Below are 27,734 nucleotides of genomic sequence, written 5' to 3' on the forward strand. Positions count from 1 at the left end.
GAAAGTTGGGGAACACTTGAGCTGAAGAATCTCTATTATAGAATTTCTGAAAACATATCTTTAGAACTGTGATAAATGATGGCCTAAGGTTTTCTAAGATCTGGATGTACCTTCCAAATCAAAACAGGACAATTTAAATTATCTTCAATATCATTTAATGAAAAGTTTTACCTGTTCATGGCATGTTGAAATTTGGTCATCTGCTTCTTTCAATGTAGGATATTTTCTAATACTCAGATGTGATTTAACAAGAATCCCCCATAAGTAACTTCATGAGATTTAATTTATTGTAAGCATGTTGAAGATTCATTTAGCAACTTTCACAGATGATGTATCAACATGCATTATTACTAACCATACCTGCCAATTATCTTCTTTGGTAAGCCCAGTACTTTATAGCTATAGTGAATGCTCACAACAGTTCTGCAAGATACAGTATTGTCAACCCTCTGTGCCCACAGCTAGTAATGGCAGAGTCAGGATCTGAACCCAAGTCTCTTTGGCTTCAGAATCTGTTGTCTTTCTCTTCTTACACACTATCTTTAAAGGAAAGTGGGGGATCCTTGGGCAATTTCCCTTCATACTTCATTCCTGATGCCAGACAGTACAGTTTTATAGTTCCTGCAAATACTTCTTTTGTGTCCCTTTCAGTGATAGTTTGCTGCGTTGAGCTAAGTGAACTGTAGATCTGATTGTGTCTGGGAATTCTTCTTTCAATCCTTTCAATCCTGTGTTGAACACAAAGGAAGATGCCATCTGTTTTATTATTTAGTTTCTTCTTATAAAGATAAAGGTACACTTAACCAATTCAAAATCCCAACCTAAGAAATATTTTTCTCTTTCCTGAACAGATAATGCTCTTCCTTTTATCTGTTCACAAAAATGGTACAATCTTTTGTGTTTCCTTTTTTGCTATAGTTGCTGGGTTGCTCAGAGCTAAATCTTCTGCTAGAATCATCATTTCCATTTCACCACCTTTCTTAATTCTTGTTTCTTAGGTTTGTGCTATGACCTTTCTTTTCTGGAAGTAGGCAGAGTATAATTAATAAATAAGCATGATAACAAGTTGATCCTACAGTGGGAGAGAAAATAAGTAATTAATATATTGGTTATAGATTGACCTTTCTACTCACAGATCGATCTTCAGACATTCCTCACTCTCACAGATCAAGATCTGAAGGAGCTGGGAATAACTACTTTCGGTGCCAGGAGGAAAATGCTGCTTGCAATTTCAGGTGAATATAAATATTCAACTCATATGTTAAAATCTGAATAACCTCTGCCAGTGGTCTCAGCCATTGGGTTGTTTCTACCCATTAACTGCTGGCTTACTAACCTAACACCTTAGTTGTGGTTTCAGAGGGTTTTCCTGTCAACAGTGTGACAGATCCTGAGACTGTCTTACTTTTTCATCAAGGCATTGCCTGAAAACCTGCCTTAACAAGGGTCATATATGAAAATAGATCTCTTCAGAAAGATCTAACCAAAATTGCCCTATGCAGAACATGAGAAGTTGGGGAGAAAGTTTAATTCTCCTCTTTGCAGTTGTGTTAAACAGTAATCATTACATTAGTGAATAATTATTCTTGATTGGCAGTTATGTTTCAAATGTGTGTGTCCTTGCACACCGACTGAGATCATTGCACTGAGAAGAAAAGAATGCTGGTTGCAATAGTGTGGAATCTGGCAGTGTTACTTGTCTTAATTCTTCTTAGTCTTCCCACTGTTTTAATAGAATTTATGAGTCACAGGACATAGTATGCTGAAGATAGTCACAGAATGAAGGAAAATAATGTCTGTCTCCCTAGGCCACTTTCTTTGTGCATCTGTTGCATATATATTTTAGAAAACGCTCTATACATATTTATTGGGTGCCACTCATTTGAAAGGAATTGAGCCAGATGATGAGTCAGGAGTTGGAAAATACATAGTAACGAACCTCAAAAAAGTGTTTAGAGAAATATGCGGAAATTTGAAGGAGGGAATGGGATTAGTTTTTGAAGACTTGCCAATAAAGTTCTTGAATGTCAAGTTTATATGTGTCCCAGTCTCAGAAAGACAGACACACCAGGGGCAGAAGCCAAGTGTCATGTGCTGTGGAAAAATGAATGCTTTTTCAGAACACTGAATTTGCAGGCTATGCCTCAGTGAAGCCAGCAGTTACATCCAACTGGTCAAAGTCCATTCCAGACAGCATTCACTAATCAGATCAGCAGATAAAATTTAAAACCTCAGTGGTTTTCCATTTTATTTTAGCAGCATGTTGAATGCCCCACCCATCTTCGCATAGGAAATCTTTATCTGAAGCAGATATAGGCAAAGCATCTTTGAAACAGGAGTGGAAATCCAGCCATTGAGCTTCCTGGTGGCAGCCTGTTAGGTTCTTCTGTGGACAGAGTTCTACACTCATCAGTTTTACCAGAACTTCTAAAATTTCTTCTTGGATATACTGTGTGTACCCAAGAGGCTCTATTAATGGAACTCCACAGGGAAAATGCATAATTCCTGCTCATAAGATCATCTTGGTATAGTGGAAAGAACACTGGATTCAAATAGGAGATCTGGGCTTTACCTATGCTAAGTCATGAGTCCTCGAGTGAGTTTCCAAACCTCTTTTGGCTTTGGTTTATTAATCATGAAGGTAGATTGGAATTTGTGATTGTACAAAGGTCACCTTCCATTTCTGAGATCTATCCTTTCATGTGATATCGTCAGGCTTAGTGAAAATGGACAAAACTGTAGTTTTATTACTTGTTCTTTTTACCATCTATGATAATAGAGTAATTTTTAAAATTTGTTTTCTGTAAAGCTCATCCTCAGGGGGCTATCCCTAGACTCAAGCTAACTTTAAAAGTTTTCATATTCTTTTATTAATTTGCAAATGAAATTTATATACTGTTTGAAATGTGATTAACTTATGCATTCACCATACCTATACTGTTGAAATATGCCTGCAGGCCAGCAATTTTTTATCAGTGAAGTGTACAGTCCAGAGCTCCATAATCTTTACTAGAGATTCATAGAATGGCAGTGAGGATATAGTGAAAACTAAGTTCATTTTTTGGTGTCCCAACCCAATTCCGAATTCTGTAAAGATTTTAGCAACAAGCAGATAGCTGTAAATACATTAGCAGGTTGTAGCTAGATCATCAATACCTTTACTCTGGAATATATCAGTATCTTTTGGGGGAGGTGAGATGGGAATCAGAAAGGTTTCAAGTTCTCTATTTTAAAAAAATAATATTTTTTCTAATCATTATCTTCTTTGTCATTCTGTTGAGGTTATATAGTACTTTTGCAGACTTCCTCTCTCAGTGGGGTTCACCAGGTCCTCTTGCTTTTAAAGGGAGTTTGAGACTGACTAAAATGCCTTATGGCTGCTCTGCACAGCATAAAGGACTTGATTATTTTAAGAATAATTTTGTCTTACTTTGTTGAGTGCATTTGTTTGAACCTGGTAAATTATTTTCTCTGAAAGCAATACATTTTTATTGAGAAAATTCTTCATCAAAAAGCTTCTTTCTTCAATTCAACTTATCTGATAACGAAGACATCCCTTTATAGTCCCAGAACACTGTGTCTCCCTATAGATGCAGTATAGCTGGGCAGTCTGAACTCACATTTGTCTTATGGTTACAGATTGGTTAGGTCCAGAGTTTGCTTAAAATTGCTTTCTAAATTTTGTAGATTTTAAACTTATAATCTGAGTGATTCTTTCAGTAGAAGGTTTTGTTTTATTTTTAATCTCAAGCCAAAATACATTTAATGTTATAGCAGTAGATGAAATTTATCTCTAATAGAGATGGATCAAAGTATAAATTTGATCTCTTTTTCCCCAAATCCACTTTTTTTTGGAAAATTCACAGATTTTTCTCAGAATATTTTCATGATTGGTTAAATGTACAGGGACTCAGTGAAAGGACGCTTAGCATCCTGTTGACAGGCTTCCCACCACGGCCTCAGGTAGATCTAACATTTCCCGACCTATTCTTTTAGTTTGTGACTCTGTTCAGATCCGCAACAAGATCCTGAGAGCTGCCAGGATTGTGTGAACCTTGGAATTTCAAAGAAAAAGGTTGGTATTTTCCCAAACCATCCCTTAGGCTTACTGAAAAATATTAGAGGAGTTTGCCTTATCATTTAAACAACAACAACAACAATTCTAAAGTCTCTTCAGTAGGACTTGACCTTGATAACCTCTCTGGAAGATTTATCTCTGTGCATCACATTTAAAAACATATGTATGTACTCTCTTAGAAACTGTATCGGTTAGGGTTGGATTCCCTTGTGATCATTTTACTGTTTCAAAGATCTAGCTGATGTGTCCTTTCAGAATAAAGTTTTTAATATTTATTTTGAAAAACTTTGTCTTTATGGCCCAGTCGTTGTCATGTGCTCAGTTATATGTGTTACATATGCTAAAGGAGAATGTTGTTTGGACTCATTCCTTTTTTTTTCTTTGCTGTAAAATGGGAATGTCCTCCTGAATTGTACGTTATTCTCCCGTGAGAAAATGGAGGCCGAAGATAGTCCTTAGCTTGAAGATGATAAAACTTTTCCAGGCTGTGTACTTAAGGGGATTCATTTATTATTAACGCTTCTATAAGTTTGCCGTTAAATATATTCAATTCTGTCTTGATTTCTGAATTTTGAAATGCTGTGTTTGTTTTTGTTTTTAACAAGATACATGTATTCAGCTTTTAATAACCGTGTTTCTGGAGGAACTTGAAACAACAGCCATCTGTATGCATGCCTGCATGTGTCTTTTGCTTGTAAAGATACCTTCCTTGCTTCTTCAGAGTGAAGCTGGGTTTTTCTATTTAAAAATTAAATTTGGCATGTTAAAATAGCAAATAAAGCTCTGTTATCTGGCATACTTGGAACTATCGGTTTCTCAGATTTGTATTCCTGATGCCTTGGTGGGTCTTCTCTGTCCAGTGGGTCACTGAAGGCCAGTGCTCAGGGCATTGACCTTTCCATCAGGCATGTGAGGTTTCACCTCTGTCACTTAGTACCTGTGTGGGCAAGTGACTTAGTCTATTTTTTAAATCAGTTTTTTCACCTATAAAATGGAGAATGGTAATATTATCTATCCCTTAAAGAAGACTTGAATAGGGCAAAATAAATGTAAAGTGCTTGTCATACAATAAGGCTAATGAATCATTGTTATTTTTCTTCTCTCCTAAGACCTATATATGAACAAAAGAGAGATATCTCCGGTGTTGCTTTGACCATATAGAGCAGGCATTTACATTTTGGAAGGCAATGGGGTAAAATGTTAAGGGTATTGGTCATCTTCCAGAACTTGGCCATAGGAGCGTGTCTGGTCATATGGTCATCCTTAACACCGTGCAGTCTGTTACAACCTGAGTCTGTGTCTTCAGCATTACTGTAGATAGCCATATCTTACATTGTAACTTCACAATTCAAAAGGGAATTGATTGTGTGTGTGTGGTTTAAAAAGTACTGAGTACCATGCAAATATGAGGTGAATCACCTGCTCTAGCCCCTCAAAGAGACAACTTTAAGCAAATCAATTACATAATCCCTCTAATCTATTTTAAACTGAATAAATTTAAGGGTATTTGCATTTGTTTGTTATCAAAACCCTAATTTCCATAGTCTGATGATTCTGTGTACTTGCATGAGTTTGTCAGAACGCGTTACATCAGTGATTTTGAGGTGGGGGTGGAGGTTGATGCATACTCATAAAACAATGTAATCTGTTTCAATTAACTTTTTACCTTTCCAGTTAATAATTTTTAGTTGGCAAAAGACAAACTAAACGGTGTTTTCAGAGTACTCTGATTTCTTTACAATTCAAATAGGGCACCTCAGGTTTTCCCTGAAATTTTAGATTCAAGTATTTGTTGTTTGTATTAATTTTCTGAGCTGATATGATTTTTTTACTAGATTAATTTTTTATTCAAAGAAACCTACTCATATGCCTCTTTCTAAAACTATTTCTGACTCAAGAAGTATAGGCTTCATGAGTTGGCAGAGCTATGGGGGCTGTGGCTTAATACAGTTGACCCTTGAACAACATGGATTTGAACTGCACAGGTTCACTTATACACAGAGGTTTTTCAATAAATATATTGGAAATATTTTTGGAGATTTGTGACAACTTGAAAAAACTTCCAAACTGCATAGCCTGGGAATATTGAAAACATTTAAGAAAAAGTTAGATATGTCAAGAATGCATATGTATGGAATATATACAGATACTAGTCATATTTTATCATTTACTACCATACAATATACACATCTATTATGTTAAAATTTATCAAAACCTCACAGACCATATATGGCACCACTGGCAGCAGAGAGAAATGTAAACAAACATAAAGACATTTTAAATCATAACTGCATAAAATTAACTGTTATATACAGTACTGCTGTAATAATTTCATAGCCACCTGTTGCTATTGCAGTGAGCTCGATGTTACAAGTATCCGCTTAAAGCACTGTATGACACTAATCTCCACCTGAGCAATTAATCTCTCCAGTAAGTTGCATATAACAGTTGCAGGTGATCTCTCACAATTCTTGAGTATTTTTCATTGTGTTTAGTACAATACCATAGACCTTGAATAACACCATAGGACCCACATAAAGTGCCACTAATGCTCTCAAAAGCAAAGTCATGACATCATGAGAAAAAGTTGAATTGCTTAATATGGACCACAGATTGAGATGTGTAGCTGCATTTGCCCACCACATCAAGATAAGTGAATCCAGCATAATGACTAGTGTTTAAAAAAAAAAAAGGAAATTTGAGAAGCCATTGCTGCAGCTAGACCTGCAGATGCAAAAGCCTTGCACTTTTTGCAAAATAGCTTTTTTATCTTGCATTGAAAATGCAGGTTTTAGAGTGGGTGCAGGATTGTTATAAAAAAGCATACTTATTGACTCCATGATTCAAGAAAAAGCAAAGTCATTATATGACAACTTAAAGCAAAATGAAGGTGTAGGATCTAAAGTTGGAGAAATTAATGACAGCAAAAGATGGTATGTTAATTGTAGAAAGAGGTTTGGCTTAACAAATGTGAAGACAACAGAAGAAGGAGCTTTTGTCAACCACGAGATACCACATGAGTTCCCAGACACGGTTAAGAAAATCATTGAGGAGAAAGACTATATACCTGAACAGGTTTTTAATGCAGATGAAAGTGTCCTATTCTGGAAAAAAAAATGCCACAGAGGATTTTTATTAGTAAGAAAGAGAAACGAGGCCAGGCACGGTGGCTCACGCCTGTAATCCTAGCACTTTGGGAGGCCAGGGCGGGTGGATCACAAGATCAGGAGACTGAGACCATCCTGGCTAACACGGTGAAACCCTGTCTCTACTAAAAATACAAAAAAAAAAAAAAAAATTAGCTGGGCATGGTGGCAAGCACCTGTAGTCCCAGCTACTCGGGAGGCTGAGGCAGGAGAATGACGTGAACCCGGGAAGCGGAGCTTGCAGTGAGTGGAGATCATGCCACTGCACTCCAACCTGGGCTATAGAGCGAGACTCCGTCTCAAAAAAAAAAAAAAAAAAAGAAGAAAGAAGAAAGAGAAACGAACACCCGAATTTCAGACAGGAAGGGATAGGCTGACTGCTGTTTTGTGCGAATGCAGTCACGTTTATGATCAGGACTGCCCTTATCGGTAAAGCTGCCCACCCTTGAGTCTTGGAGGGAAAAGATTAACACCAGCCGCCAGTCTTTTGGTTGTAGCACAAGAAGGCGTGGATAACAAGAATGCTTTTTCTAGACTGTTTCCAGGAAGTCAGGAAGTAACTTGCCAGTAAAAGACTGACTTTTAAAGTTCTTTTGATGTTGGATAATGCCCCTGGCCACTGAAAACCCCATGCGTTTAACATCAGAGTGGTCAAACTAGTTAACTTGTCTCCAAACACAAAGTCTCTAATTCAGCTTCTAGATCAGGTGGTCATAAGGACCTTTAAGGATTGTTACACATGGTACTTTATGGAAAGGATTATCAAGGTTGTAGAAGAGAACCCGGATAGAGAAAACATTATGAAAATCTGGAAGGTTTACACCACTGGAGATGTCATTGTTGTTACAGAAAAAGCTGTGAAGCCATCAGGCCCGAAACAATGAATTCCTGCTGGAAAAAACTGTGTCCAGATATTGTGCATGACTTCACAGAATTTACCATAGAGCCAGTCAAGAAAATCATGAAAGAAATTGTGGATATGGCAAAAATAAATAAATAAATAAATAAATAAATAAATAAATAAATAAAGGTAAAGGGTGAGTGAGGGATTTCAATATCAGATCTTGGAGAAATTCAGGAGCTAATAGATACCACACCAGAGGAATTAATAGAGATGACTTGATGGCGATGAATGTTTCTGAACCAGTGCCAGATGATGAGGAAGACATAGAAGAAGCAGCGCCAGAAAGCAACTGATGTTAGACAGTCTGGCAGAAGAGTTCCGATTATTCAAGACTGCTTCTGATTTTTTTAATGACATGGATTCTTCTCTGATAAAACAGTGGAAGAACGACTAGTACCATATAGAAACATTTTTAAAGAAATAAAAAAAGCAAAAATGGCAGACAGAAATTATGATGTATTTTTGTAAAGTTACACCAAGTGTGCCTGCCTCTGCTTCCACCACCACTACCTCTTGAACCTCTACTATGCCTAAAACAGCAAGAGCAACCCATTCTCCTCCTCCTTCTCAACCTACTCAACGTGAAGACAACAGGGATGAAGACTTTGTGATGATTCACTTGCACTTAATGAATAAGTAAATATATTTTCTCTTCCTAATGATCCTCTTAGTATTTTCTCTGGCTTAGTTTATTGTAAACATGCAATATAAAATACATATAACATACAGAACATGTGTTAACTTACTGGTAAGGCTGCTGGGCAACAGTAGGCCATTAATAATGTTTTGGGGGAGTCAAAAGTTATACATGGATTTTTGACTACATGGGAGCAGGAGGGGTTTGGTACCTCAACCTCTGCATTATTCAAGGGTCAGCTGTACTTCAGAATACTCCTCCAATATCCCTGTGCTTAGGTGTGGGGTCTTCTTTTCATATCTGACTTTAATAAAACTAAATGATTGCCATGTTTGACATGAATGAGTTCAGTAGCTGTAATAATTTTCTGTGCCATCAGTCGTACGTCCTTTCACGAGCTTTGTTCTTCTTGCGTCTGAAATGACCCTTGGAGTAGGTCAAACTATTTAATTTGGTTAGAGACTTCTGAGAATGGTATATCCTCCAATATAGTTTACAAACTATGATAGAAACTGTTTGCTGTCAGGAGTTTACGAATTGCAACATAAACTATTTGCTGTCCTTTGTTCTCTAGACTATCAATATGCTATCTTTAATACCATACTTTCTAGTATTTCAGAAATGCCTTGACCATCAACTAAAAGTTTTCCTTTTGCTACCAGACTTGACTTTCCTCAAAAAACCTACCACGTCACCATTTTCTGAGCTCTAGTGCCATGTCCTGTAGTATACATAGAACTGCTCTTGAGCTCCTAACAATTCTCTCTTTCTCTCTCTAGAACTAAATAAAAACCGAAGAAAGCTTTTTGAATCGACAAATGCACGCACCTCTTTCCTGGAAGGTGGAGCGAGTGGAAGGCTACCCCGTCAGTATCACTCAGACATTGCTAGTGTCAGTGGTCGCTGGTAGCAGCACCCTCTTGGCACATGCCCGCTGACTAACTGTAAAGTGGACACAGGAGATGTGTGAACAGCCTTCACAGCACACCGTCCTCAGCACTCTGGGTGTCTGGTATCGGGACCAAAGCATTTTATTCGCACCTGTACTTTATGGCAAAAAAGGAAGAAGAGAGAGAAGATGTTCTTATGATGTCATACGGAACACCAAATGTGGATTACTTTTTTAAAATGGCGGTTGGACAGAATTTGCAATATGAGGATAGGGCTTTATTTCCTGTTTTTATTTACCTATATAACGTATGCACTGATGATTTTTTTTTTTTTTTTTTTTTTTTTTACTTAAAATGAAGGATGAATTGACATCTGGGATGCCAGAAAATTTAGAAGTTATTTTGTTTGCTTGTTTTGTTTTGGTATTTGGGGATTTTTAAAAAATAATCAAAGTGGAATTTTCTGGTACTGCTTTAAAATAATTATTGCGGTCTTTCAGCACTTTACACGTTCTGATTTCTTGTCCTGTGGAAGTTCTCGCTGTCTCCATCTCTCTCATTTTTGTGTCACCTAATATGTTGGTACAGATCAGAGTTAGTTACATTTTTCTGACTGCATCAGACTTTTATTTGAAATGGTACTGGATCTTAGTTTCTGTGCAGAATATTCTGTGATTTTGGGAAATGTAAGTGAGTCCACTTGCTTCTGGACCAATTCTGTTTCATGTATGTTAGCATCCTAGAAACACCTAGCAATGGACCTAGTTCACAGTAATAGGTGCAAAGAAAGACCAAATGGACTTTGCAGTATTAACCCTTTGCAGTCGTCATACTTAGCTGCTGCCTATAATGCTAAAATGATTTTAATGGTTGTCTGGAGGCAAAGGGCTGTTTTTTAGTATATTGCCACTAAAGGACATTTATTTATATCAAACTTTTATTTTTAGATACTATAAGCATACAGTACATAATTGATGAAATTGATATTTACTAGAGATTTATGGTAGAGAATGGACGACATTCAATAACTGGAGCCCTAGATTGTCACTTTATTTAAAAAGACAAATAATCATCTGACAAGACAGCACTGTTGCCATTATGAGGAGAAATAGATTACAATCCTTATCATGTACACGTTAGCTATGTTCCGTGTGGCCACAGGACTTTCCTGAAACCCTGTCTGTCTGCTTAAAGTAGACATACGTTTGTTGAGAATGAACAGGCTTATTTGAGCCTCCAGGGTGGCAGTTCATAAAGACAGCTAAGTTCTGAAGGAAAAAAAAAAGATATCTTTTTAAGTGGCTAGAGTCATTATTACAATCTTATACTGTGAAAGTCCAAGAAATCAGGCAACATTGTTTCCTGGGTCTTTTCAGAGATCTTACAGATTTATGAAGTGTTTTTAATCCATGAAGAAACACTAAAGTGCCTTTCTTTCTTCAAAGCAATATTATTTCCAAGTATATTAATTTGTTAGAAAACTTTCCCATAGGAAATGTTGTCAGTTACCTGTACTGTAAAGAGTTATTTATGTTCAGTAGTCAAGATTTTCTACATGGGCATAAACCACTCTCATGTGCTCTCAGCAGAAGGCATTAGATAAGCATATACAAGAGTTGGGTACTTTTATACAAATATGGGATAAAAAATACTTGCCTGACACTTTTCCATGGCCGAGTCTGACCATTACAGTAAGAACAAGAATTGAAGAGGCATTTTGCACACAGAAAAATTTTCACTTTAAAAAATGGTATTGGTTACCTTGAAGGAATAGATAATGGGCCTGTCATAAAATTATCAATTATAACTGGCACTGAGGGACTGCCCTTTTTAAGCTAAACTAAGCCTTATCTGCTTAAGGATGTTGAACTGAATCACTCCCTTTACTCATCCTGTGCATATGTGTACAAATGGTCTTGTGGATCATGTGGTGATCATCCATCTTATTTGATTGTATTAATGCATCATGCTAAACATTTAATACAGGCTAACAATACCAGATTTGGGTCCTGTTCAACAACTCAGTACTCTAAATGTTGTTATGTTTTTAATAAGACCTTCCCAGATAATAATCTTGGAGCTCTTTTCCCAGCTCTCTACCATGCATTTGCAACAGGAGGAAGATGTAATGAATATGCAGTATTAAGTTGATTTATGAACAGTGCTTTGATATGCCAAAGGGAAAACTGTCCCACTTAAATTAGATTAAGTAGGGTGGCTAAAAATAAAAACACTGGAAATTCTTTCTCTCACTTTCTCTTGATGCAATGAAGGGAATATGACGTTACAGTATACAGAGTTGTTATATGATGCACAAAATATTTTGATGATTTGAATAAATGTTAACTTTTAATCTGCGCCTTAATAATGACTGGTTATCTGTAAATATAGAACAGATACAGATTGTATTTTTCTGTGGGTTTTTGTCCTTTTAGTGATTTTTTTCCAAAAATGGGAGATGGAATTAACATTGAAAATGGGAATTTTTTCTAACTGAATCAATTGTTACATGAAAAATAAATTTATATAACCCCTTTGTATTGCTCTTGCTATATGAAGTGTGTCTTTTTTTAAAAGAAAATCTTTATGCATAAACTCTATGCCTATCTTTGTTTTCTAAGAAATGTGCTTTTTTTTTTTTGCCATTTTCAGCAAACTTGAAAGATGTTTCTTCATAGAATTGAATATGTATTCTGTGTTCTCTTGTTTTGCATTGACATTCCTCATTTTCAACCAGAAACTAAAGCACTTTATTTTAGTCAGTGAATCCAGGACCAGTCATCAATCATTGTTTCTTTTGCCACCCATTGGTACATACAAAAGAGTAACATTATAGAGCAGGTTTTATTCTTGTTATTTCTTTCTTTTATAAAGACTCAAGTGTATGACTGCTTTGACAACCTCATTTATCAGCAAAGGCTGACGTGATGCTGGGCTTTTTGATCCAGGTTTCCCTTTCAGAGACTGCCATTGTGTTATCTATCACACTGTGTGTTTACCATGCCATGCACTGAGATGCTCACTGGACTCATGCTAAACGGAATTGACACTCTTACTTATTCTGAGATTTTGCTAAATCTTAAAGAAAACCTAGCCCTCCACATATTATGCCCCCAGGAATATTTCCACTTGAATTATCTATGCCAGTGGTTCTTAAACATAGTTTCTGAAACAAAAATTCTTTTGATAATTGGAATCGTAATTACCTGTGACCCAATATTAAATTACTCATTTATTACTTATTTGGTTCATTATATACATATTAATGACACATAAATAGTGTTGGGCTCTGGTCTAGGAACAGTAGTGAATAAAACAAAACCCCTTGCCCTCCTTGAACTTGAATTCTAAACAGAGGAAGGTGGCGCTAAAGAGGGAGAGGTTGGAGGATGGAATATCCCCACCCTTCATATGGGCCTCCATATGTTTACCACACTCCAAGGGGACTCGAGAGAGCTCTCTAGAAACCTGTTTTTAACAAAACTGTTAAAAGTGGCTGGGCATAGTGGCTCATGCCTGTAATCCAGCACTCTGTGAGGCTGAGGCTGGCGGATCACATGTGGTTAGGAGTTCGAGACCAGCCTGGCCAACATGGTGAAATCCCACCTCTACTAAAAATACAAAAATTAGCCTGGCATGGTGGTGCACGCCTGTAGTCCCAGCTACTCGGGAGGCTGAGGTAGGAGAATTGCTTGAACCCAGAAGGCAGAGGTTGCAGTGAACCAAGATCACAATTGCACTCTAGCCTGGGCAAAGAGTGAGATTCCATCTGAAAAAAAAAAAAAAAAAATCCTGTAAAAAGTACCCACCATGTTGAAACAAGCCTGTGCTTTCAAATGCAAAATATTCCTTTCATTCTCTCTCCCTCCCTGTTTGTAGGTTCCACATGTTTAATCACATTCTGAAAAGGAGTGTGTGGCCCAAAGTGCTATGTTCCACTGCTTTATAGCTATACCCTAGGATGATAATGGCTGAGGACTCATCACTTCTTAGACTTGACTCCAGGTGACTTTGCAGTTTTTAGAAATCAAGTTTGCCTTAACATGATTTTTGTTACCAAGAATACTCCAAAGAATGCATTATTACTTGGAAGTTAATTTCAAATGTAGACCTCCCACAAGACAATAGTGCAATAAATAGAGTGTCCTTAGATGACTGTTTCCAAGGGAACTTCACTCCCTTGGCTATATAAATCCTGGTATATACTGTTAAATTAGCTCAGAATTTATCCTGTCTTAGATACTTAGTAATTTTGTGAATTCAAATGAATTGAAGTGCATTTAACCTAATTTTGATAATCTGATTTTTAGTGAATGTATTAAATATTCCGGTCATCACCAGAGGCCATGATTTCTCCTACAGTCCCACTCCAGGTAAGTCAGCTTCCTTTCTTCTCCTCAAACAGCCTTTTGGATAACTTACAGGTCATCTGGCTGAGAAGTAAAGAGGTTGGACTTTGTCATTTTACAAACATGCATTTAGATCTTGTCCGTAGACCTTGGGAAAATTTCTCTGTGTCTAGGAGTCCTCATCTGCGAAATGGAAATAATGCTTACCTCTGAGAATAGTTGAAATGATAAAGAGAAGCTGTGTGTAAATTTGTTCTGCACAGTACAGGGCACAGAGTGAACAGTGAATTAATAGCAGCTACTATTATGAATAACAGGATTTTCCTTTCACTGCATGGGCGTGTCTTTGCCCATCGGGGATCTTCACTGTGTTCATCATTCTTCTGTATCAGAAGGAGGAAGCCCATTTCCTGTGCCCGAGTGTCAGAACTGTAAACTCCAGTCTCAGGGACCCACCTCCTGGTTAATAAGGTTGAAGTGAGAACACGGTCCTGAAAGTCGGGGTCAGATTTCCGTACCTTATTTGGTTGCTTTTTATTTTATTCTTTTAAGTCTCTGATTCACCAGAGTATTGAAAACTGGGCTCTCCATATGGGTGGAGAAGGTTAGTAGCCAATTCTAATAGTCATATATTTTGTGCCTAATGGCCCTATTCCCCGAGAGTTCTCATTACTCTAAATGGTATTCACTCCCTGTCACCCACAAGGTCACCTCCATCCTAGCCCTGGTTGCTCAGTTTCTCCCACTTTTATTTCTCTCTGCCCACCACTACCACAGGATCTAATACAAACTCCCTTTGTGTGTGTATAAAGAGCTTAGCTTTTCTTTTGAAAGGAGCCATTTGCCTGTATTTGTGCTGTTTAGTTGTTTTCCACTTTAAAAAGTGAACAGAGTTAGATAATATTTGACCATTCCTACAGACATGGCCAAGAGACTTCAAAAACACTTCATCAAGGGATTTCACATTTTTGTTGCTTTTTAAAATACTTTGACTCACTCTGAAAGGAGGCAAGTGGAGCTTGAAGTTCGCTTTCTCAAGGGTTAGGCCATGAATGTGTTTGGAACAGATTTTGGGAATTGGAGTCTGAATCTGATTTAGGAGGCAGAGTTTCAGTGTGGGAACCAGAACCTTTAGGAAAAAATTACAGTAACCGAAATGTTTCAACTTCTTAATAGAATGTTTGGATGAGTTACAGGAGGGAAAAAAGAGTAGCTGAATAATTGGGTGTGTGTGGCCTTTTTTTTCCAGGCCAGAGAAAACAAATGACTCTGAATTGACTGTCTTCAGTGATGCTTAATCCCTCATAGAGAGGCTGTGGGAATTAGACATTAAAAGACGTCAGCAAAACATCTAGAAAACAACTTACGTTCAAACAAAATTTTTACCGAGGCAGAATTGACTCTTTGTCCAAATTGCTGATACAATTTGATTCAAAGTCGCTATGGATAAAATTTTCCAGTTTTCTAAGTTTGGGGATGTGGGTGGGTGACATTTCCTTATTTTTCCCCCTCTTTAACAGAATCATAGACTGATATTAATAACAGTCAGGCTTGGAGTGGTGGCTCATGCCTCTAATCTTGGCACTTTGGGAGGCTAAGGCAGGAGGATCGCTTGAGCCCAGGAGTTCAAGACCAGCCTGGGCAGTGTGGGGAGATGTCATCGCTGTGAAAGAAAAAAAAAAAAAAAAAAGAGCCAGGTTTGTGGTGCATGCCTATAGGCCCAGCTACTCTGGAGGCTGAGGTGGGAGGATCACTTGTGCCCAGAAGGCCAAGGCTGCAGTGAGCTGTGTTTGTGCCACTCCACTCCTGCTTGGGTGACAGAGCAAGACCCTATCTCAGAAAACAGCCAAATGAAGTTACTGTAGGTAAATTTCTCCTATGGATTGAAAAATGTCCACAAAGAAAAGTTATGCTACCTTCTGTTTCATGAATCTGAGTTAAATTCCTAAACAAGGAGGGGAAATTCCATCTTGTTCCTTTCTTTATACATTTAAAAGCTTTTTAAAAAACACATAAAACTACCTTAAATATTGTCATGGTGAAACTGTGAAGTTGGGGGGCTTTAAGGAAAGTTATAGCTTTTCCTGTCATACAATAAATTTTATACCAGGCACTCCTAGTATAATGAGGATGTCTTTAAAGAACTGAATTGCATAAAAAATATCAAAGAACATAGAATTGAGTTAGAAAAGAGTATCATGGGAATGATGATGATAATATTTGCCTCCCATGTGTCATCATAAGCATAGTATAAATGCAAACTTTTTGGAATATCCATGTTTTAGGAAATGTAAATATGAAAAGTGAATTCATTACTTTCTAGTCACAATATTTTTCAGCCAATTAAGGAGAAGCCAGTTAAAAAATAATTCAAAATGAAAACATTTTGATTTTGAGCCTTTTAATTTTTTTAAATTTTAACTAAAAGTTTCACATCTTTAATTGCCTAATTTTATGTCCTCTCCATACAGTATTTCTGTATGCAGGATTCTGTATTTCTGCCAGTTTGTTAACAACAATTAAATGTAGGTGGTGCAAATACAGGTGTTCATTATACAAGCATTTCTCAAACCATATGTTCTGAAAAGCCAGTTTGTTTTTCAACTTACTGCAGACTAACATATTTGTAAAATATAGTAAAAATGTGATCATATAAAATTGCTATGAAGTTTTTAAATGCTTACTCTGACTTTCTGTACTTACTGTGAACCAGGAATAAATGCTTCTTGGAGACATGTATATACACACACATACATGTCCACACACCACTCCTTGAGCAGTACTGAATTATAAATTTTTCATAAAAGAAACTTTAAGAATGTATTCAACAATATACGGAATTATCAAGTGCCATTGCATGTTTTATCAGCTGTGCCAGCATAGAGAGAACTTAGATGTGCTCTCAAGTATCTTTAAGACACAGTGAGTTGTATAAATCTTTTGGAGACAAATCAAAATGTGCCTCCCATATGTGCTCAATGTAAATGTGCTTTTCTTTTGATTTTTGTTTTTTGGCCAGCCCTGTGGATGCTGCTGCAGCTCCCCGTGTGTTTAATGTATTAGATTCCCCCTGTGCTGGTTTCTCCATCTCACTTTGTCCCATTTATTTATGCTTTCCCACAATTCAGGGAAAATAGCATTTTCAGTCACTTGGAGGAGTATTGATTTTGTGTGGCAGGACCTCTAGATTCTGGCATGCTTTGGAAGTGGAAAAAATTTTCTTTGATATTCTCAAGATGGTAGTTTGCTGAGTTCCAAGGAGAGGCCAGCAGGGCACACATGTAACAGTACAGCATTTTGGAGGCAGGCCCATTGCCATTTTCACCCTTGGAAGGCTAATACAGGCCACTTTGAAGCCACTCTTTATTAGCAGATGTTAAAACCTTACCTCCTTAAGATGTTCTTAGAAATTGATTTTAGGCCGGGCGCAGTGGCTCACGTCTGTAATCCCAGCACTTTGGGAGACTGAGGCGGGCAGATCACAAGATCAGGAGATCGAGACCATTCTGGCTAACACGGTGAAACCCCATCTCTACTAAAAATACACAAAAAATTAGCGGGGCATGGTGGTGGCCCCCTGTAGTCCCAGCTACTCGGGAGGCTGAGGCAGGAGAATGGTGTGAACCCGGGAGGCGGACCTTGCAGTGAGCGGAGATCATGCCACTGCACTCCAGCCTGGGTGACAGAGCAAGACTCCGTCTCAAAAAGAAAAAAAAAAATTGATTTTAGCATTCTGCTGAAGTAGAGGAATCCTCTTACCATCCACAGCAGGCAGTGGTAAAGATACATTTTTAACAGCAAAAAGGAAAACTAAATCCCAAACAACTGTCACTGCAGCCCACAGCCTAGAGAAATGAGTTGACAGCTCTGTGAAGAGGATGTCCAAACCAGTGTGACTGCTAGAATTGAACGAAGCACCCACGAGGAGTGACAGTAACAGACCAATTATCCACTGGTTGAGGATTATGAAGACTAACTGTCCACACATAAGGGATGGAAACAACGTAAAACAGCATGAAGGGAAAGGAAGAGGTTGGTGGAACACACTGCAGCAAGGCTTGCAGGCCACGGCACAGAAGACTGACATCCCTGGGTTTGTGTCTGCAGAACTTGAACGTGTTCTGGATTCAGTCCCTCCAGCCATGTAGTGGGAACTGCTTCAGCCAAAAAGGGACTCCTGAAACCACAAGGCTCCATAAAGTGGCTTCGTTTCCAAACCCTGCTCAGGCCTTCTAGGATTTCTACTAGTTAATTGTGAGGTGCGGGGAAGGGGGAGGGGCAGACAGCAGGACCACCCTCCCCAAGATGGAAGGAATGGAGGGGACTCCACAGCAAGTGTGAAGGTGAGCTGTGACCAGGGCTGAACACAGAATCTTGCTTTATAAATGAATATGCAGCCCATAACTGTATGCCTGCAGCCCTGCCTGAGTGCATGGGCCACCGTGCATAAGAAGCCTGTGCCAGCTTGGAGGGACTTGAACAACGATATTCTCACTCCCTGCTCTTATTTAGCCCAGGGCCACATAGGAGTTACAAAGATTAATTACTGTTTTCTGCTTGGTCTTTTGTGATGCTTTAGTTCACACTATTCTTAATGCTTTTTAAATTACAACCAATAGATTTCATAGAAAGAGACTCCCCATCTCCACTCTAAATGAAAACAAGTTTCTTGGGAAAGTTTCAGAGAATCTTTCTTTTTCTAAAAGCTTTCCAGATGGTTCTGCCACATCATGGCTGGAACCCCTGAGCAGGACCATTGTTCAATGTTCATTTCCAATTTAATATTTTTCCGTGATTCTAAGTTTGAGTCTAACCCCATCTTTTAGATACTATTTAAAGACTTAGGCAGGAGATGAGTTGTAATTTGCTTTTGTCTGGAAAATCCATTCTTCAAAGTATAGATTTAAAAGGACATAAAGAGTTCTTAATAAGGCAATGCTGAGTAAAACACACTTTAACCTCTGCCAGGCTTTGAGAATATCTGCTACCTGTAGATCAGTTGCATGCTAATTCGAAATTAGTCACAAATTTCCTAAAGATTTGTATAATGCGATGGTTTAAAGAATAGATTAGCATGTTGGACCTTGTACTTGGAAGGAATAAAATTACATTGCTAGAATTCTGCCTTTCAGAGATGGAAATCCATACTACTCTGCCTCCTTTATGCTTCCTACCTTACTGAATCTCTTGCTTTGGGGCAGGGCTGGCTTCGTGGCATGTGACCAATGCAGTCGCCCAGGGCTCCATGCTTAGATGGGCCCCGTACTTGGTTTAATGCGCTGTTTTTTGTTTTTTTTTTTTCATCTTGAAACTCTTGATCTTCTAAAAAGAGAGCTTACATTTTCATTTTGCACGAGAGCCCACAAATTCTGTAGCTTGTCCTGCCTGGAAGGTGATTCCAACTCCCTACTAATAACCAGAAACTCTCAGCAAATCCAACTTCCTTTCCATTTTTGTGGCTGTCATATTGAACTGTGTATCAAGATGAATGGAGAGAGGTGGCTTGTTTTGGGAGATTGGACATAGATCTTCTCCCTGGAACAGTGATGGGAAAAATACTGCCTGTGTTTTGGCCCGTTGCCCCTTCCTAGCAAGGCAGACTGGGCTTCATTCAATGAACAGTGAATTCAGCATATTACTATCACTGTTACTTTTGTGGAGCATCATAGGGAAGCCAGACTCAAAAGAATCCTTTCTCCCTTGCCTTCTGCTAGGGCTGGGCCTTGTATATATGTGTGAAGTAAATGGCTGACTTAATGGATGTGTGGTCTGGCCAGCAGCTGCCATTCAACTTCCCTCTCTGTCAGCGCAGTGCTGTTTGCCAAGGAACCTGGAGGTCTACTCTTCTTCCTCCTTGGATCCTCTGCCTCACTTGTGGTATTTAATTTATTACATAGGGCTTTTCTCTTTTCCCCTAACCAGCCTCATACTCCCATCAAATGGGACCTCAGCAATAAAATTAGAGGTGGGTGGACAAGGGGAAAAGACTTGATGGACTAGGACAGAGCAGGTCAGGGAGAAGGCAAGTTGTTTCTCCAGGGCGTTGAAGAGGAAGGAGGTAGTGTTTTGCTAAGCAAGATGCAGATTAAAACCTTCAGTGTTGCCGGGTGGTAGTGGCTCACACCTATAATCTCAACACTTTGGGAGGCTGAGGTGGGAGGATCACTTGAGCCCAGGAGTTTGGACCAGCCCGGGCAAAATAGCAAGATTCTGTCTCTACAACATTTTTTTTTCTTTTCTCTTATTTTTTATTTTAAGTAGCCAGGTGTAGTGGCACATGCCTGTAGTCTCAGCTACTCAGGAAGCTGAAGTAGGGGGATCACTTGAGCCCAGGAGATTGAGGCTGCAGTGAGCACTGTTTGTGCCACTGCACTCTAGCCTGGGCAACAGAGTGAGACCCTGTCTCAAAAAAAAAAAACAAAAAAAGTACTCAATGCTTCCTGAACCCTGTAACTAGATAACTGGCCCACAGTTTATGTTCCAAGATATCCTGGATTTGGCATGACTTGTGACAGGGAGGAAAGAGGTCAGATGCAATCATCAACATGACATGTAGGCAGGGCACCTGGAGAAATAATACCCAGCTAAATTCTGAAAGTTGCAAAAATTCAAAGGAGAAAAGGATGGCATAGGCATTTTGGTACTTACCGAGGGCAGAGGGTTTTATGGCACAAATGGCCTGCAAGTGGGAGCCAGTCTCTTCCAGAGGGATCTGCACTCACCAGGATGTGGAAATGGGCTGGCTGGCTTTCAAATATGTATTGAGCCCTTGCCTTGTACCATGCACTGTACTAAGAGCTTCACATAGATTTTCTCATTTACTTCTCACAATAGCTTTAAGAGATAATGCATTAGTCAGCACACTTTAGGTTGCAAGCAACAGAAACTCACTTCAAATGTATTTAAACAAAATGGGGAATGCATTGGCTCGTGTACCTGAAAAGACAAAACAAAGCAAAACAAACAAACAAACAAAAAAACACACAGGATACTTCAGGCATGGTTAGATCCTTGTATTCAGTATTCTTAGGAATCTATTTTTCTCCAACCCTGTTTTGCTTTCTCTCTGTTGCCTCTATTCACCATTTGGCTCTCCCTAAGGTGGCTACTAGTTGCTCCGAACTTACAACTGATGGAAAGAGTGCATCTTTCACAATATTCTAACAAAAATCCTGAAGAAGACTCTCACTGGCTTAAACTGAATCACATGCTCATTGCTGACTTAGTCTTTGATTAGCCAGTCTTGGATTACATGCCCACCCATGAAGCCTGGTGTGGGTGCAGCTCAAAGAGCCACATAGACTGAATGGAGGAGGGGTACCTTCCCAAATGAAAAAGAGGGGTTGTTAGTGGAAGAAGCTAGAATAGATGCTAGCAGGGAAAACAAACAAAAAAAATTCATTACAGGGAGGCACTATTGCCATCCCCTCTTATAGATGATAAAACTGATACAAACACATGATATCTAATTTGCTAAACGTCATATAGCCAGTAGGAGGTCAGCTGAGGTTTAGACTTAAGCTCTTTGACTTTAGAAAGGTAACTTTCTTCACCACTGTGCTGAGCTGCAAAGGATCTGGGGCAACATGGGCAGATTGGTTGGTCATACATTGCCTATTTGTGTTTTGAGGGGGACCGTGATCAGAAATGGGAAATTGACTTGAAAAGAGAGTACCTTTCTGCGTATGCTAGCAAGCAGGAGGGTGGAATTCCATGCAGTCTGCCCACCTCAAGCAATGCAGAGACAGGTTGAGAGCATCTCAGGCAGGCAAGGTTCAGAGCTGAGAGTACACAGTTTATAAGTGGCAGCACCTCCTCCGGGCTGTGTGTAGGAAACACTTGACCTGGGAGAGTCACATGGGGTATAAATCTGGAAATGTACTCTCCTGGCACTTCATCTGTCTTGGGGTTCACATGCTCTGATTTTTCCAATTTCCATGGAACTTAAACCTTGCTGTGAAAAACAATGTAAGGGCTGTGACTCATACATGAACTGTTTTCAACCTGTCATGAAAATATTGTCATCACAGGGAGACGATGGCAGGGAAGGAGCCAGGTCTTCCCTGTTTCACTTCTACTCCCACCCACCATTCCCACCCCCTTTCCAGGGTAAAGAACATGCTTAATTAATGTCTGAATTTCTCCAGTGACATTGCTGTTAAGTGTTTGATTGCAAATATTCTGCTGTGCTTCTCCTGGTGATCTAATGGTATTTGCTGCTGACTAAATATTGACTATTGGATTTAGCCCACTTACCAGCTCTTCATTACTTTTGGCAAGTTATTTGGCTGCTCTGACATTATGCCTTCTCATTTGTAAAATGCAGTTAACAAATTTCTACCTCCCAGGGTTATCCTGATAATTAAGTAAAATAATTTGGATTAAGAATCTCACTCAGTGCCTTTCAATTAGGACATGCTCAATAGCTACTCATTTCTTCTTCTCTCATGTCTCAGATCAGTGCTGTCTCTAGGACAACACTTCAAAAGCTGTTGAGAAAAACAATTACTAAAGTTATTTGCATAAGATTGTTATATTTCATAATCCTATATACAGAGTTCCTTGCCTCTTCTGAAAGGGATTTTCCATATAAGGTGGTTGGTGATGCCCTCCAGTCAGAGTTCACCAAGAACACACCTTGAGTGGACACCTTGGGGATATTCATTGCAGGTAGAACACACACCATGGGGGATAGAGGAATGTCTCAGTAAGTGGGGTGTCAGAAAGGACCTGTAGGATTCAGGCTGGTGTTTTGCGGGAGAGATTAAGCAGAGAGGTTTTACAGTGGATTGGTTGCCTGCATTGCCAACACTAGAACAAATGGGATGAGGTGTTCACATCTCAGAGAGCTCTGTTCCAACTCCAGAGGTTGCTCAATCAGAGCAATACAGTGGAAGATAGACTGATCAAATTGGACATGGCTGATGAACTCTCACTACTCTCTTGATGCTGGCATCCAAGATAGTGGAAAGAGCCACAAAAGGCTTCCTGCATGGCTAGTTTATGGAAGCAGTGGCATTTGTTTGAGATTTCTCTTGGCAGTGCATCCTCCAAAGGAGTTATAATTGAGACTCCTCCTGAAGTTATGGTCTAAGACCATCAACAATCTCTGCTGTTTCTAGCATTTCTCTAAAACAAAAATGCAGGCAAGAACCCAAAAGAAAATGAGAAATGCATGTGAAAATGGAGAAGATAAGCTCAAGGCTGGTAGAGACTTGTGATGACTGCTTCCAGGGGTCAAATATCAGTGAACAGAAAGCTTACTCTCCCTCCAGAAGCCCATCTAGTAGCAACTACTAGCAGAGAATTCCTTTATCTGTAAGTCTCCCATGCTATAGCTAATCAACCTTCTCTATGCATGCTTAGTTATTGGAGAGCAGCAAGGTTATCTGTAGGAAAAGCTGTGGAATAAATACCGAATCCCAGACAGGCTCTGCACCCGGATCTCCTCGGCCTTCTAGGAGCCTCAAGTTTCCCCTCCTAGATCTACTTCCATAGGCTCCCCAGCCCATGGAATTTCTCAACAAATTAGTTTTTCTTTCAAGTCAAATAAGGTTACTTGGGAAAGGAAAAAAAATCCTGCTTAGGTTTGAGCAGCAAGAAATGCTTTTAATTCTCAAAGTGGCTATTGGTATCTTATCCAGAAATAATGACTTAATCCAAAGGAATGAAGAACAAATGGTGGAATATAAGGCATCAACTGTTCTCCTTTCTAGAAAAGTTTTAAGTCTGATTTTTAAAAGCCTTTGCATGATACTGGGTAATCAGGTGCCTGTTCTGCCCCCTTAAGGGGCATTCTCTGTAGAGGATTGATGATCCTCCTTAAGTTAAATAATGAAATATATGAGACTTTTCAATTTTCCACATCATAATGCCTACTGACAGGTAGTTGTAATTATTATAATCTACTGAACTGCTTTTTACATACTTTGGCTACTACTAATGTGGGTAGGGTGATCTCAGCCAATTGAATATACAACTTGAGATCATGATTTTGCATGGGAAGAGATTAGGGCTGGGTTTGGTACCCAGAAGTGCCATTTATCTCTCCCCCATTTTGGAGTATTCGGTCCTCAGAGGACAATGGGGTATATGTTCAGGTTTTGCTATGCCTTCTGTAACCAACCATGGAAATCCAATTTGCTTTTTATTAATATGTGACCCTGGCAACTTCCACTTTGACAATCTGGGCTAAAATGTTTTGTGAACTCCATCTAGGACAGAAGTTGAGCAGATCCTCAGGGAACACACACTGGACACATACCAAAGATGTCCAGAACCAGACATTTTATACAGAGCTCTGTGGATTTAGGCCAAGTCGTGACCCAGTTCTGGACACAGTTTTCACAGATGTGAGGTCCTCAGTAGATGGCTTTTGGGGAAGTGAAGCCCCACTTACAGCTCTCCTGGGTATTGTAGCAGTGACCCTGAGCAAGACTCTCAGGTCACTCTAGAAGGACAAGATGGATTTAACTGCAGATTGCAACATGGAAGCCCCTGAATTAAACCTGGTGATGTATGGAATAGGCTCCTTTGGGAGTGATTATGCTCCTTACATAAGTTTGCATTTGAGGACAAATTTGAGTGGTCCTAGAGGAAAGATGTTTATGGATATGGCAATAAAGCATTTACACAATATATTGGTGGCCACAGTAAGAGCGATATACAATTACAAGCAGCAGAGGGGCTAAATCCCCAGTGTTTAAACCGGTTGTTGTGGCTCCTTTCTTAGCTTGGGTTCCCTGGAAACCAATTAGATGGAAACCTTTTGAATTAACATTTTATCGGGAGTGCATTCACAGGCAAAGAGGAGCGAAGATAAAAGAGAAGTAAGGCTGGGCACAGTGGCTCACGTCTGTATTCCCAGTACTTTGGGAGGCTAAGGTGTGAGGATCACTTGAGCCTGAGTTTGAAGTCAGCCTGCGAAATACATTAAGACCTTGTCTCTAACAAAAATTTAAAAAAAAATTAGCTAGTCATAGTGGTGCACACCTGTAGTCCCAGCTACTTGGGAGGTTGAGGTGAGAGAATTGGTTGAGAGGTTGGTTGAACCCAGGAATTCAAGGTTGTTGTGAGCTATGATGGCACCACTGCATTCCAGCTTGGAGCAAGATCCTGTTTCAAAAAATAAGGTGGGGTGAGAGAAGGTGAGTCAGAGAAGGCAGAACAGCAAAGAACAGGTGGTGAATTCTCAAGCTGACCACTGCTTTGTGGCAAGATGACCATGGGGTCTTGCAGGAAGTCTTCTGAGAGGCCATATAAATCTCTTGCCTGAGCTATCCTTTGAAGACAACGGGCTGAGAAACAGAAGAGTGCATCCTCATCTGTGTCCAGCTGGCCAAATTTATACACTCCTGTGCATCAACTTCCACATACTTCTGGGTTGCACACATGTGGGTGCTAGGTGGGTCCCTTGGTGTCTCACTCCTCAAGGGCAATAAGCAGCCGTCAGGCAGATGGTGTACAGCATGGGCATGAGGCAAGACACCGTCATGACATACTCAAGAGAGACCAACAGACCAGCTGGCCCTGCAAGATGAGCAGTCTGTAGCAGAACAGGTGGTAGCAGCAGACACCTGGCTGCTTGACAATGGGACAATGCAGGCTACTGTAAGAGCTGCCCAAGTCAGAGAGCAAGGCAAGTGCATGGATTTAGGGCTGTACATTTCCTGTTATCTCATGACACTCAGTAGGGCAATAAAATGAAAGGAAAACAAGAAAGTTTGCTTTCAGCACCTGGGGAAGCCAAGGGACAAGATAGCTTCAGTTCAGAAGAAGTGACCCAACAACTAAAATATTCTGGGTGGTGGCAGTATTTTCACTGTTTAGAACAACGGAATAAAGAAATAGAATAACACTGTGGAAGCCAAAAGACATCACTTTCAATGCAACAAAAGGGTCCACAAAAGATGTCACCATTTGGAAGAAGGGATTGGGAAAGTTAATATTGTAAATCGTTTAGAGGGGAGAATTATAACAGGATCTTTATAATTCTCCTATTAGTATTATATTCTTTTTACAATGTAATTAGTATTATATTCTTTTTACAGTATAATTTTACAAAGTAATATCAGACAAGAAAGACAAGAAGAATTGATAGCAAAGATTATCATAGGCACCTTTTTAGAAGCCAAGACCTTTGGGAAGACAGGTGGGGACAATTAAGATGGCAGTATTTATTAGACAGCTTACTCTCTGACTTGGAGGGGGAAATGTATCAGGGTTAGTAAGAAGAAATGCAATAGGTGAAGTCAGTGGATTCAGAGTACTGTGTACGGATTACAAAAGACCTTGTGGAGAAACAAAATAGGGAGAGGGATCTGCAAATGTTCGAATCCTCTTATCACAAATTAAGGTAAACCAAGAACACCTCGTACACATCTTATAGCAGGGCTCCTCTGCACAGTGTGGACATTCTCATGAGAAAAATACCCATGTCCAAATGAGTAAGAATAAGTAATCATTAGAGGTGTCACCACAGGTGGGGATATCTAGTAACAGACCTGTTTATGCCCTAGATACGAAGAATGAGGTTAAGGGGAGGAACATGACTTCTGCATGGCGAGAGAATGGCTTCAGCCTAGGAATTCGAGCCCAGGAATTCGAGCCTGTGCAATCAGTAGGGTTCCTCAGTATATCTCATAGCCTGGTTTTTTGCCACTTTCACAGAAGTCAGAGTAGGTATTAAAAATATGCAGTTGCATCTTTTTCCCTTCTTCTTAACACTGGATGGCTGAGATGATGGAGCAAAGTCTGATTTCATTCCTAGAGCCCAGACCCTGAGTACTGATCACATGGAAACAAGAAGCAGAAAGAGGGCCCACTGGGCAGGGACCAGAAATGACAGGGGGCAGGCTGAGGCCTGGATTCTGTCTGTGAAGCTCAGCACCTGCCCACTAGAAAAAAAAACAGACCTAATGAATGTTGTGGGCTCTGCCAATTAGATTTGCAATTTTTCTTTTCGTCAGGGGAAGGTTTAGGGAGGGATGGACATACAGGAAGGAGCATCTAATAACACTTCTCCCCTAGATATGAACCTGCCTAGAAATATGAGGTGAGGAAACTTGTCCCCACCTCGACACTCCTGGCCCTCTCATGTCAAGGTCCAAGTCCTTTACTAGAGCTTTCAAGACCCTCCACAATCCATTTCTAGCCTCACCTTGCAAGATTCATGACACACACACCCCGTCCAGCCTAATCAAACCGTGGGGCCTTCCTTGAGCATGTTCTGTGTGTCCCTGTCTCCATGCATTTGCTTGTGCTGCTCTCTCAGCCTGGAATGCTCTCCCTGTGATTACCTGGGTGGAAGCATCTTATTCCTCCTCTGAACTCCTATATCCCTGCATAGCTCTCTCATGTGATTGATCAAATGCTACCTTGTAACAGAGATATTGAGGACAGAAACTAGCTTTCATTCATCCTTCTTTCTATCCTCTCATTGGTGCGTAGGATGGTGTCTAAGATAATGACTAGGAAACAGTGAGTTCAGCAAATATTTGCCAACCTGAATTGAGTTTAAGGGTTCTTGATGGAAAATAAGGAGACAGCTCCAGAAGTGGAAGTGACTAGCATTTCCTTCTCCTCTGCTTGCAGCTTAATAACTGTCATTTCATACCCAGTCATGGTGGATATCCTGGAGGTGACTGAACTGAGAGTCAGGAAGTGGAAGGATGGGAGACATGAATCCAATTTTTTTTCCAAATGCAAAATATGTTGTTCTTGAAATGGGC

At 39.6% G+C, this 27,734-nt stretch overlaps 1 protein-coding gene across 6 annotated transcripts in view; it reads left to right on the plus strand.

Moving 5' to 3' along the window:
* The window catches only part of BICC1 (BicC family RNA binding protein 1), a 327,983-nt gene extending 318,308 nt beyond the window's left edge, over positions 1-9,675 (plus strand). For 5 of the 6 annotated variants that reach the window (XM_032137753.2, XM_058436258.1, XM_058436259.1 and 2 more), the window contains 2 exons: positions 1,136-1,235; positions 9,545-9,675. In XM_032137753.2, the coding sequence (XP_031993644.1) occupies positions 1,136-1,235; positions 9,545-9,675 (231 nt within the window). Of the gene's footprint in view, positions 1-1,135; positions 1,236-3,996; positions 4,076-9,544 lie in introns of all 6 variants that reach the window. The other variant, XM_058436260.1, reaches the window with a different exon arrangement.
* Positions 9,676-27,734: the final 18,059 nt, after the last annotated feature.

Source organism: Hylobates moloch, unplaced genomic scaffold, assembly GCF_009828535.3.
Source record: "Hylobates moloch isolate HMO894 unplaced genomic scaffold, HMol_V3 SCAFFOLD_3, whole genome shotgun sequence".
In the NCBI taxonomy this organism is placed as follows: domain Eukaryota; kingdom Metazoa; phylum Chordata; class Mammalia; order Primates; family Hylobatidae; genus Hylobates; species Hylobates moloch.